Genomic DNA, 13,372 nt, shown 5'->3' with positions numbered 1-13,372 from the left:
TACGGTAGCAGGTAATTTAACCTCTCACACCAGAGAATAAAGCAGTAAAAGGGGTCTTTCTATGAAAAAGTAAGACATGTCATTTTTCTTTTGTGTAGGCTTTGAAGCTATAGGTAAGCTACATGGTGGTGAAATAAGATAACATTCAGTTTGTCATGCTAACCTGTGTGGAAGTCTAACATGGGGATTTTTGTGACTCTTCATTTCACTTACAGACTAAAAATGATGCACGTCTGCTTACCATTTCAGTTTATTTAAGAGAAGTCCTTTTTAATATGCATGCTTCTGTGTTTCAGGGTCTCCAAATCTAAGGCAAAAACCTCCCCCAAGAAGAGAAACCAACTTGGTAAGAACTTCATAAGCCTCTGCAGCGGCACCCAAGAGGACCTTATGTCATATGGTTACGTGCTCAACTGAAACAAGTTAAAATTACAGAAAAGATTCCAAAGAAAATGTAACTGCACGAGATAAGAAGAGGACCGAAAAGAGAAAAAAGTACTAATTGGCTTCCTGGTTACTGTAACAGTTGCATAGCAACCATTAAAGCTCAGTTAATTTGCAGTAACTAGTCTGTAACTATGTGTGTAAATACTGTACTAATAATATGTTCCGATTATATGGAGACATAAACTGCAGTTTTAAATGACTGAAGAAACTTTGCATGTCTTTGAAATGAATACATCTGACTATTTCATCTCAGGGTTTCCAGTTGCCCAAGCCACCAGAGCCCCCTGCTGTGGAAGCAGAGTATTACACCATAGCGGATTTCCAGTCCTCCATCTCTGATGGCATCAGTTTCCGTGGAGGACAAAAGGCTGATGTAAGGCGGCAGATCTGCAGTGTTGTCTCTGAGCTTATTGCATATGTATGTCAGCTGAGTTCTACCAGATAGACAGGAACGCTGAGGCAAGATGCAACCTTCAACATGCTTTTGAATGTAATGATGTAGCTATAATTTGCTCAGCAGAGGGTCAGGTGGAAAGATGAAGATATCTTTAGGGCTTTTGCTGAGCTGAGAGCTGTAAAGTCAGCTCTAACATGTAGCATGCTGCTGTAATTCAGCTTAAAGTTCCAGTGAAGCAGCTCTCAGAGTAATATTCTACTTAAATGTTTCTGTTTCTGTTTCTGTATTTATCAGACGCTTTTATCCAAAGCGACTTACAAATGAAGATATAACAGCTTTATAAAAAGCTAACAATAAGCTCCATAGAAGGAACCCAGGAGTCCGACTCTGTCAGAGGGGACAGAGTAGAGATAGGGTGCAGGCATAGAAGGAAGAGCAGAAAGACAAAGAGCAGAGATAGAGGGGGGAGGGAAGTACAAGGTAAGTGCTGGGATAGGAGATGCTCTCTGAAGAGCTGGGTTTTCAGGAGCTTCTTGAAGATAGACAGGGACGCCCCTGTTCTGGTAGCGCTCGGTAGGTCATTCCACCATCGTGGGACGACACATGAACAGAGTTTGGATTGTCTTAGGCGTGGTGTAGGAGCTGCTAGACGACAATCCTGGGACCAACGGAGGGACCCAGTTGGGACAGAAGCCTTTGCAAGAGCATTCAAGTAGATGGAGCCGTTCCATTAAGCTCTTTGTAGCTAACATCAGGGACTTGAATCTGATGCAGGCGGCTAAGGGCAGCCAGAGGAGCTCAAAATAAATCTAAATATCTAAATCTAAATATCTCTCATTTGTAGGTCATAGAGAAGAACCCAGGAGGTTGGTGGTATGTGCAGATTGGAGAGATGGAGGGCTGGGCCCCCTGCTCATACATCGACAAGCGCAAGAAGCCCAACCTCAGCCGACGGAGCAGCACTCTCACCCGACCCAAAGTCCCACCCCCGGCCCCGCCTGTCAAAAAAACAGACCCCGAGGAGGCTCCCCCTCCGACTAACTCTGCCTCTAAAGCTGCAGAGCCTCCCAGCAGGCCTGTGTACGAGGAACCTGAATACGACGTTCCTGCAGTTGGGTGCGAAGGTGAGTCTGACTCAGAGTTTTTGAAGAATGAACGTTCCCAAGATGCAAAGCCCAACAGCGTCCGCAGCGCCCCGCCAACAAGCAAGGCCTCGCCTCCCGTCTGCAAAGCCTCCCCCGTTTTCTCTCACCGAAGAACCTCTTTCAGGTCTGTAGAGGAGGTTGGTAAAGAGGAATGTATCTACGAGAATGATGGCTTCAGGTCAAGCATTGGCATTGAGAGAACCATAGCTAAAGTCTCGAGTGAGCCCAACTCCCCAAGGAGCTACCATTCCTCCACAGTCCCACGGAAACCCTCCGGATCCTCGCCTCTAGCTGGCAGACCCATGAAAACCATGACACCGGAGATGAATCGAAGAAGCCAGACTCTGGGCAGACATACAGATATCAGCCTCAGGTCCCAGGACAACAGCCCCCACTCCTCATCAGACGAACTGGGACGAGGGCCGAAGAAAAGTCCCGCACTCAACCGGGATGTTGAACAGAGAATAGGCCAGAGCCCCTCCACCAGACCCAAGCCTTCTGTGAGACCTAAACCTCTCCTTACCAAATCAGAGCCCCAGAGCCCTGAGAGGATGGACATCAGCTCCCTGAGACGACAGCTGAGGCCCACAAGCCAGTTTCGCCATGGCCTAAAAGCTTCTCGTGGGGATGACTCTGAGACGGCCTCGGTCATCTCTTCAGAAGACTCCATGTGTTCACGCAGCACCTCAGATCTGTCCTCTGTTTACTCCAAGGGGAGTCGAGGTGACTCCGACGTGGAAGGTCCCACTCTCTACCGATCCCTGGATGTTTACAAGAAGGTTCAGGACTCTGAGATTAGCTTTCCAGCCGGGGTGGAGGTGGAAGTTCTGGAGAAACAGGAGAGCGGTTGGTGGTACATCCGTTGGGGCTCAGACGAGGGTTGGGCTCCCTCATACTACCTAGAACCTGTCCGGCAAGTGGGAGATGCTGGAGTGTTGGAATCAGAAAGACAGGGGAATGGTGGGAGCAAGTCCAACAGCCTGGAGAAGAATGAGCAGCACGTTTTGGCCCTAAATAACATCAATATTCAGGGTCTGACTCAGCAGAATCAAGCTTTGAGGAGGAACTCTCCACCGATTCCGTCCAAGCCTCCAGGAGGCTTCTCAAAACCGTCTAATATGGTTAACGGTGGGGTTCGGATGAGGAATGGGGTGCGGCAGGTGGCAGTAAGGCCTCAGTCTGTCTTTGTGACCACAACACAGCCAGCTAAGGACTCACACTACATGACAGGGTCCTTAAGGAGAAACGAGTCGCTTGGCAGGAGCGATCACTACGGCTCCGGTTCTGCCACGCTTGGTGTCCGCCGCAACGCCTCTTTCAGCACCGTGCGGCCACACGTCGTTGTTGAGAGTCAGACGAGGCCCGCAGAGCGCTCCGGTCTGGGCTCCTCTGGCAGCGCGTTCAGCACAAGCAACGTCCAAGACGCTCTGAGCAGAGTGAACCAGCGCAATGGCATCCCTGTGTCCACGGTGCGGCCCAAGCCCATAGAGAAGAGCCAGATGATCCACAACAACCTTGGCAGGGACGTGTACGTGTCCATTGCTGACTACCGTGGAGACGAAGAGACGATGGGTTTCACTGAAGGCACCTGTCTAGAAGTCCTGGAGAGAAACCCCAATGGATGGTGGTATTGCCAGGTGCAGGACAGCCTGCTTCCCCGCAAGGGCTGGGTCCCCTCCAACTACCTAGAGCGGAAAAAATAAAACCAACCCCACCCTCCAGCCCTCATCCCACCTCCCCCTTATGATGTCTCCAAAGAGATGGGTGGCATCGCTCCTTAAGAATGTTACCCTCAATCTCCCTCAAGCAATATGCCCTCGATAAGGTACATTTAAGAAAAGGCTGAATGCGAAAAGAGAGGTGTTTTAACCCCGTGAGAAAGGACACTTTTAGTGCTGGTTTACTAAAATGTACACAGAAATGAGTGTAAAGATTTAGATATTTTGCCAGGGAATGAGAGGCAGAAATGTGGAGTTGGTCACCATTGAAAAAGGAAATTTGAGATGTGAATGGCAGCGATAACCTCTTGAGGAGGTCTGCATCTTGTAATACAGAAGCTGAGCAGGGTCATGGCTACGCTTACTCCTGCCCATCACTGACTATGATGGCCGACAAGTGCCTTTTGTATTCGATCACCTGAATGGAGAATTTAAAAGGCGGATGGCAAAACTTTAAATCAACCAAATCTTTTAGAGTGCCATAGTCCTATGAACACCAACAAAACCAGTTAAGAACTCCACTATTGAGTCCAAACACAGTGCAAGGTTTCGATCTTGAGTGGTCTAATTGGTCCAAAGCACAGATTTAAGAACACACTGAGATTTAAGGGCCTGAAGTCAGAGGATTTAATTGTTTTAAAGGTTCAAACAAACTTTATTTAGTTTCTATGTTCATGTTTCAGTATTTTGTGTCAATGAAAGTTTTCCTTAGAGAATTATTTCTGCTTTCTTGGGACATCTGTTTTCCAACCACAGCCGAGAATTTGAAACGTCGCCTGAAGTGACTCTGAACAAATAATAAGGAATGCAAAGGGTGCTTATATTAAATCTGATCAAGTGGCTTAGTTTGTTTTATAGATTCCCTCAAAATGTGTTGATAATATCTTTAATTCCAGATGCAATTATTTGGGAAAAGCATTTATATGTTAAAAAAAAAACCTGTGAAACTTGAAAAGAACCATTAGATTATTATCCGAGTGCCTCCCAGAGTAAAACCACCTCCTGTATGGAAAAAGGAAAAAATCTGTGTTTCCTGTCGTGTTTCAGCTCCAGGAAAAAATAATCTTTTGATTTATTTTGTGTTGTCATGAAAAGGTGCTGGAAATGGGATGAAAAGCTGAATCCCAGGGACATATTTACATTGCATTCTGCCCAAAATGTGACCAAGAAATAGAATTTAATTGGCATTTTTCTTTTTGTGATTTTACTGTTTATTTATGGTAAAAGTAATAATGTGTTCATGAAGGTTTCTGAACTGAAAAATAAATCCTAACAGCTCCTGGAAGCGCTTGATTTATATGTGTATCTTTTTTCCCCAGAATGATAGATTCAGAGAAGCAGGAAGTAAAAAAATAAACTGTAATAATAAAGATTATTTAACAGGAGATTAAATCATTTTGGACAATGTTTCACTCGTTTTAATCTTAAGCATTCTCGTTGGATTTCATATATAACATGAGATCATATAAAACTCACTTAAAACTTAAAAAAAATCTCCTAAAAATCTCAAATCAGAAATTATTTTCCCCCAAAAATCAGAGCTAAAAGAAATGGCTGATGTTCAAGACTGCTGAAATACATTTTCTAATGAACTGTGTGAACTCTGATTTTTTCATGATGTTTCTGCTGGACAGTATCATAGTATAAAACAAAGTACAGTACCTGCTAGATTGCAGTTATCTATTTTAACAAAACCATATTTGTTTTTTTGTTTGTTGCTCTTTGATCGCACAACGACAATAATGAGGAACGAAGTGGTTCTGTTTTGTGAAATTAGTGCACTTTAAAAACTGTTTTTATGGTGCATTAATGTAAAGATGCAGTAAATACTCAGCATGTTATTTATTAAATACGTTTTCAGCTCAAACGAGAGCTCAAAGTTTTAGATGGGAGTATCAATGTGACGTTAAACGTTAAACAACGACCCCCTGTGGTTGTTAAGAGGTACTACAACCTGATTCATCCACATCCTACCTCAGTGCAATATGAAATGCACTGCTGGTCAGTGAGTCTCCCTAAAACTGTACAGAAATTTAATTATGTGTTTATTTCTCTCTTTTTAAATCTCAGTGCAGCTAAAAGTATTTTTGTATCAGGTTTAATTTTGTATTTGGCCATAATTTATTATTTTTTTGAGAAAAATCCATTTTTTTCTCGATGCTGTGTGCTGCAACTTTAGCAAATCACGGGCACTTCCTTCATCTTTATTGTTCTTTACATAATGCCGGATTAAAGCATATTTATTATTGCATAGTTTTATTGCTTTTCATGGTTTGACAATCAGCATTTTCACCTTGTCAAAAGACTTTTTGTCCTTCTCCAAACTTCACAGAATGAATAATTCTGCCAGAAAAGTCAACAAAAGCTTAAAGAAATCTGCAAATGATGATATTATGTGGACCTTTAATTATAGATGAACCATTGGGATGCTGATAGGGCCCCTCCTCCTTTGAGACGAAGGCATTATGTAAATGTGTTGAATCACTGAACATTTTTGCTCCAGCACATATTATAATTGCATATCGCTTTGTTTGATCGAGCTGAACTTACTTGCAAGGGAATCATTGTGTGTCAAGCAAACATTTAGATGTGCAGCACCTGTTTTTTATCCCTGCTTTTAATTTCATCCTTTTTTCCTTGTTTTTATGCTTGCTTTTGTCAAAAAAAAAAAAAGAAAAAAGAAAGAATCTGAAATGTACCTGTGAGGAAATGTGCAATAGATTAAAAACACCCTTCAACGAGAGGAGAGACATTGCCGGTGCAGAAAAACACGAACATAAACCGGGAGCAGACGCCTCGGTCAAACTGCCAGTCATTTCAAATGTGTCACTTTGATGTCTGCGAACAAAGCAGATGTGGAAGGCCCTTAAAAGTCGGGAGGAATCGTTGGACCAAAGCATGTGACACCTGACGTGAACGCGGGATCTCTGCTGTGGACGGTGGTTTGTGAATGAAATGGCAGAAACCCACTGACCCACATCCATCTGGGATCTTCTCCACACATGGAGAGGCACGGGCCCATCTTCTGGGGGCCTCGGCGGTCCCACTCTGAGCTGTCACGTTCGTGCCTGAATGGAATTTTGATAGTTTTTGTGTTGTTTTTCTCTTTGTTTGTGTCCCCCGGGAATGTGTCCCCTCTCTCCTCTAACAGCAATGTCTCTTTTGACATTTACCCCACCGCTGTCAGACCCAGTCAGACTTTTTCCCGGCAAATCACCACGGCGAAGGTGACATTTGGAACCGTCGGTGACGGCGGGCGCAGTGACGTCAACAGGAGAGTCTTAGCGGTAAACAGGAGACCTGGGGGATGAATCCTCCTTCAGGTCGTTTCAGTTCAATCCATCAACTTCCAGAATGTACCCCAGACATAGAAAACTCTTTATTTTTCTCTTTTCTGATCCCCGGCTGGCCTTGCTGCCATGTTTCAGGTGAATATGTCATCGGACACAGGTCAGCACGCACACTTCGGCGCCATAAGTCCCTGTTTTCTTTTTCTCAGCAGTTCAGCGTTAAACCCACCCATGAATAATGAGACATTTTGACTTGTTTACGTGTTGCTGAGAGTTCAAACGAAAGGTTTGACACCATTTCATTCGCCTCTGACCACGTTTGGCTTAAAGTGCAGCGTCGTGGGCTGGTTCTGTGCTCAGATGAAACCTGCCCTCTGAAAGAATACCCAGTACTTTCACCGGGGTGATGAGTTATGAGTTTAGTGTCTTACCTGCAGTAGATGGGGGTCAGAGCAGATATTTGCCATCTGAAACACATTTTTCGCCGTGTTACTGTGGCGTCAGACAGTTTGTGACTAAAATCTGAACCCCAGAACGTCCAGTTTTGGTTGCTTTTACGCTTTACTTCCTGTTTGGACTAAACAAACTGTATGATGTGTTCCTGAGGCTCATCATCGGCTGTCTCTCAGCTTTGGAACGAGTCACGTTTCTTCACCAACTCTCAGCAGCATTTCGGGACACGTCGGCGTCTTTTATGAGACCCAGTTTCGTTTCCAGGTGAGCGTGTTTCTTAAACCTGCTGGAAATAGAATTCACTTTTCTTTCTCTCCACCTGGACACCTGAGCGAGTTTGTTTCCATGCCAACACGGGTTCAGTGAGGATGAGCCGTCGTGGTGAGGATATGAGTTTTTCCCTCATCTTCCCGGAGGCCAGCCGGGTGAGACAGCTTCGCTCGCCTCCACCCTGTCTCACTCCTCGTTCTCATTTTATTCTGACAAAACGGACGGCGCCTCTCAGGCGTGAAGCACCTTCAGCTCCAGCCACACTGTTCTGCCTTTTTCTGCTGGTTTCCCCTTCCCTCCTTCCTCGACACAGCTGAGCCACCTGTTCCTGGATAAATGAGTGTTTGTGTCTCTTTTAGCATGATGAGATGGACTGTTAGCAGGTTGAAGGTTGAAGGTCAAGAGTGAGACACAGGAGAGGATTGGAGGAGATGAAGTGACAGTGGGATGAGAGGAATTGTGTTTTAATGAGAGGCTTTTCGGGAACCCGGTTGCACGTTTTTTCGAGCCACCTTTCTGAAACGTCAGATTTAACGAGCTTCTGAACCTCAGCTGTGAAATCTCATTACATCAAACACTCTTTTAATTGCAGCACTTTTAAGTTTTTGGGGCTACAAGTGAGTCAGAGGCAAATGAGTTCACAGTACAGCAGAGAGCTCGAACTGATCCTCCATCTGAGTTTGGCTGCTTTTGCAGCCGGTGTCTTTAGATCCCGCGCAGCCCTGAGGTTGTGAGAGTTGAGCCGGGTGTTGGAAAGTTTTTGGGTAGAAGATGAAAGAAAAGGCATCAAACGGTGGCTTCTTGGTGTCTTTCTTTCACTAATTCTTTTGTGTCTTTGTTGAGAAGATAACTGAATGTACACAGGTGTTACACGAGATGTGAGAGCTTTATTTGCGTGGAATGAAACAACCTTGAATTTGTATAGATAGAGGAGATCGAAAAGGGCTTAAAAAGTCTGTGGTGGAGCGATTACAGAGTTGATAAAGGAAGCTTTTTAGTGGAAGGACGGGTAGGTGTGATAGCAGAGTTTCAGCAAGTGTGCAGGCGCAGGTGGGATGTATTCAGGGTGCTTCTGTAGGTTTTTAATTAATGTCCAGTTTTTGTTTGAGAGCAGCAAAATGGGAGCAGGGCTGCGGGGCTTCTTCTCAAGTCCAGTGAACAGGGAACGCTGATTATTTATGTTGCTCTGGAAACTTCCTGACAGTTGCTGGAGGCGCCAGCAGGAGGAGGCTGTGTCGAGGAACGAGGCGCACTGCTGCGTCTCTGCGGCACGTTTCTGTGTCTCAGTTTGAATCATCAACAGTTTCCGATTAGCACAACGGCGTGTCTTAATTAAGCTCAGAGATTCTGACGACATCCAAGCGTGGAAGACCTGAGCACTGCGTGCTGTCCTGCTGCGTGGGAGCCGGAGCCCAGCCAGGGAGGCAGAGGCCTGTTTTTAGCCTCAACCTTACTTTTGTATCATAGAATTTGTCACCTTCTCGCTGTGGAGCGCAGTGTGCCAAAAAAAAAGCTCCTGATCTGAAAATGCTAACAGCTAACAAACACAATAAGAGCTACAGACCTTCAGTTGGACCAAGTGAGGTGCTATTCTTTGAGTTTCTCTTTCTGTTGCCATGATTGTTATTCTAATTGTGTTGAACTCTTTGCTGATTTCTTGTTTTCAAAAGATATGCCCCGATGAGGCTTTTTAACCACAGAACATCGCCACACGGACAGTCCAGATTCCTTCCTGACTGGAGGCTCTCCGCGTGTGTGCATTCCTTTTGAAAACACTTTGACAAGTCTTGATCCTTTTTTTTGTATCTTGTACATGTTTACATTGTATCTTGCATTGCCCAAAAGAGAAACAATATTAAATGTATTACCTTTGCTGTTTTAACCCGACTCCTTTTCATTGTCTGCAGACTGTCTCCTCTCCTCTCCTGCTTTTGATCCACCTGAATGCCGCGTGGAAGTAATATCACAGATTGACACATTTGTCTTTATTGTGCGAGTCAGATTAAGTGAGTTTAGATGTGCAGGAGCAGAACAATGCAGCTGGTTATATATAGCAAGTCATGACTTATGAGAAGAAAGTGTGAGGAGGTTCAGAGCGATGAATGAAGACGAATGAGCTCTCACAGCTCCAGTTCCCACTAAGGAGAGACACAAATTCTGTTCTCCTGTATCCACATGTGTGTGTGCAGAGATTTATCGCCTCTGTCCAGAGGAGTGTAAAATATATACTCACAGCAAACCTTCACCTCGTAAAGAGAAATGCCGGCTCCCAGGAGGATGGGGCAGCTCAGGCTGTCATTCAGAGGCATAAATTACAAACCTGCCATGTGTTGATAACTGAGAGTAATCAGCTATCACATTCTAAGCTGGAATCTCTGATAAAAACCTAAAGCAAGATGAACATGCAAAGACGGCCATTTTATCCAGATATAAAATATGCTGCTTGTGGATTGCTTAAACATCCAGCAACATGAAATGTTCTTAAATCAATTTTGACAGTTTGCGATCAATTGTGTCGCATCAGCTTAATGAAAAGTTATATTTCAGACTCGCTTCACAGAGCTGTTACTGTGTCCTAATGTTTCCTTCTGCTGACTCTGAGGAAACCAAGTGATGCAGAGTTCCAGCTGTTATTTTGTCCCATTCTTCCTTAAACAGGTGTTAAGGTGTGCAGCAGTGCGGGGGGGCGGTTGTTTCTCTGCTGGGGACAGGTCAGGACTGCAGGCAGCCGGTCCAGCACCTGTACCCTCTTCTTCTTTAGGTGCGGGGGGGGGTGGTTGTTTCTCTGCTGGGGACAGGTCAGGACTGCAGGCAGCCAGTCCAGCACCCGTACCTCTTCTTCCTCAGCCAGGCCTTTGGAATGTGGCAGAATGTGGTTTTCCATGGTCTGCTTGAACAATGCTGGGACGTCCCTGGAAAAGATGTGGCCTTGAAGGCAGCATATGTTGCTGTAAAATCTCAGGGAGCTTTTCTGCATTAATGCTGCCGTCACAGAAGTGGAAATGAGCTTTGCCCCCTGATCCAACCCCATACCATCACAGAGCCTGGCTGCAGGGACTGGTTGCTGACAGCAGGCTGGATGCTGCTTTTGCTCTTTGCTCCATTTCTTCCAACAAAGATGTGGAATACTGATGGGTCTGACCACAGCACACGTTTCCACCGTGTGACGGTCCATCCCAGACGCCTCCGAGCCCAGAGAAGTGGACGCCGCCTCTGGACGAGGTTAACATCAGGCTTCTTTCCTGCACAGTAAAGCTTGTGAATGGAACTCTGTATTGTAGTGCTTGACAAAGGTTTCCACAGTAATCCCTTGTCCATGTGCTTCTATCAGCTGCTGATGAATGACGGTTCATGATGCAGCGCCGTCTGAGGGGTCAGAGGTCAGGGGGTCCAGCTTAGGCTTGCTCCCTCGTCCTTTACACTGAAACTCCTCCAGATTCCTTGAATGCTTTAATGATATTCTGCTCTGTGGAGGCAGAAAGCTGAAGGCAGAACACTGTCTTTTTTACCTGGAATAATATACAAGATAACAGACTTTTACTTCTCCACTAGGTGGCACTCTTGAACCAGTCTTGCTTCAGTTTCTTCTCCTGGAGGCTCCAGTGTTAATATGACAGATACTTTTTATTGGAATAGACCTGCACACTTCATACTAAGTACGATGACTCTTGGATTGAAATTCTGTTGTGATCAGTCCTTGTATACGTTTCATGCTCCAAACTTCATGATGTTGGATGTTAAGGTGGAAAGATGACAATCTCTGGCTCATTTCAATAGTGATCAGTACTCTCGTGTGGGTTATTCTTTCTTTGTCATTATCATTCTTCTTATTCATCACCATGACTCATTATTTTGTACAGAAACGTATCAGATACCTGTCAACAGAGTGTGGGGGGGAGGTTCCACCTGGAGCTCAAAGAGGGCTGAGTCACTGCAGTCCTAAAGGCCAAGCAGCACAGTTTGTGTCGGAGTCTCTGTTCAGGAGGTCGTGGGTCACACTTCAAAGACGACAACAGTTCAGACTGGAAGCCTCCGGACCCCGGAGGTCCCTTCATCATCCGTCACCGGCAGATGTAGTGTTGCCGTGGAGCTGTTATTGTTCCAAACTAATCTATTATAACTCTTATTATTCTTGTTTTGCTCCAGCTGTTTAGATTTAAAAGGGTAGCTCTGTAAGTGGTTAATCAGTGGAGGGTTGCAGTAACATCTTAATCTTATTTGAGGCATGTTTTCCACTCTGTTGCATCACCTGTTCTGAGCTGATGAGCGTTTGGGAGCTGAGGAGACCGACTGCTGCTGTTTTGAAAGGGAAACGTCTCCCATTCTTGCTTGATACGGACTTTCTGCTCCTCAAAAGTTTGGGGCCTCCTGTGTTGCTATAAATACAGTCACAAGTCTTTTACTGTGGAGACGCTGCTGTAAAATGTGCAGAATGTGGTCTGTGTTGCTGAGATAAGCAAGACGGAGTATATAAATATATATATATGGATATATTTGTCACCTATTTATGCAGCATTTAAGGTGACTTCATAGACGTGAGAGTTTTCAGTCTTTAACACTTAAAAACTACACCGGTCTGCAGTGCAAAATGATCCAGTTTCACAAAAAAGGCTCCAAAATGTTGTTTTTTTTCCTTAAGAGACGCTGCTTGGGTCTCCGTACGCCATCACATCAATGTTCAGTGTCTTATGTCTTGTGACATGAAGAAATCCACGTATTCACGTTCACTTTCCACATCTCACTACTCGTTTGAGACCCACAACATGTCCTTCCACTCCTAAATGGCTGCAGTTATAAATCGTGTGGATGCTGCCCTGAAGAAAGCTTCTGGAAATGTGCCGTCTCTCATGTTCTAAACTACGGATTGTGATGCTACTCAGTTTTGGTGACGTGGACAAACAAAGATTCTGACTGGTGACGGTTTCCAGCTTCACCCCAGTTGATCTTCATTAAACTTTGGCCCTGAGATAGCAGCTTCTCTGTGTCTAAATATGCTTTTTCTGGTGGGGTTTTAACGGCTTTGAGGAAGCAGCGATGAGCTGGTTTTGTGAAAGGGTTTCTCTGCTTTTTAATGCAGTGCTGCCTGAGGAGCCTGAGGCTCATGGCCATTCGTTTCTGGTTTTCGGCCACGTCCCAGAGATGTCTCTGAATGTTTCATAGGTTTTATGTACCTTGGATGAGGAATCCTTAAATTCTTTACTCCTGTTCACTAAGAAGCTCTCTGATACTCTTTTTACATGCATTCCATGTTACCGACTTGCTGACAGTTTGGATCCTGCTTGGATGTGCTCCAAAGCAAGCTGTTTAATTCAAAATGAGCTTTTTTTTCTTCATGGGATTTGTTGAATTATTGTATGTATGTATGAGTATCAGATCCAAGACTTTCAGATCTGATTTCATTTATATTTTACACAGCATCCCAACTTTTTTGAACCATCAAATTAGTTTTCCTGAAGAGTTTTAAGCAGATGACCTGCTGTGTAACTGTGGCAGATTTTAATGAATAATTACACAAGTTTCAGTTATTAACAACAAACTATCAACTATCAGCCAAACTGAGTAATGTGAGAGGTGACACCTGTAATCATAAACCCTTTATGCTAAAGATGGAGGCCAGAAAACACATGGAATGGCTGCAAGTGTCGCAGCTGA

The 13,372-nt window shown here is 44.7% G+C and overlaps 1 protein-coding gene across 9 annotated transcripts in view; it reads left to right on the top strand.

The window, feature by feature from the left end:
* Positions 1–9,602, top strand: part of sh3pxd2aa (SH3 and PX domains 2Aa) — a 111,702-nt gene extending 102,100 nt beyond the window's left edge. For 6 of the 9 annotated variants that reach the window (XM_072384077.1, XM_072384074.1, XM_072384076.1 and 3 more), the window contains 4 exons: positions 99–113; positions 297–346; positions 701–820; positions 1,689–9,602. In XM_072384077.1, the coding sequence (XP_072240178.1) occupies positions 99–113; positions 297–346; positions 701–820; positions 1,689–3,692 (2,189 nt within the window). In that variant the 3' untranslated portion in view covers positions 3,693–9,602. The remainder of the gene's footprint in view (positions 1–98; positions 114–296; positions 347–700; positions 821–1,688) is intronic. The other 3 variants (XM_072384075.1, XM_072384080.1, XM_072384073.1) reach the window with 1 other exon arrangement.
* The last annotated feature ends 3,770 nt before the right edge of the window (positions 9,603–13,372 follow it).

Source organism: Leuresthes tenuis, unplaced genomic scaffold (assembly GCF_036924035.1).
Source record: "Leuresthes tenuis unplaced genomic scaffold, fLeuTen1.0.hap1 SCAF_4, whole genome shotgun sequence".
Lineage (NCBI taxonomy): Eukaryota > Metazoa > Chordata > Actinopteri > Atheriniformes > Atherinopsidae > Leuresthes > Leuresthes tenuis.
Note: the sequence above shows the minus strand (reverse complement) of the source record. Positions and strands in the feature narration are given on the sequence as shown.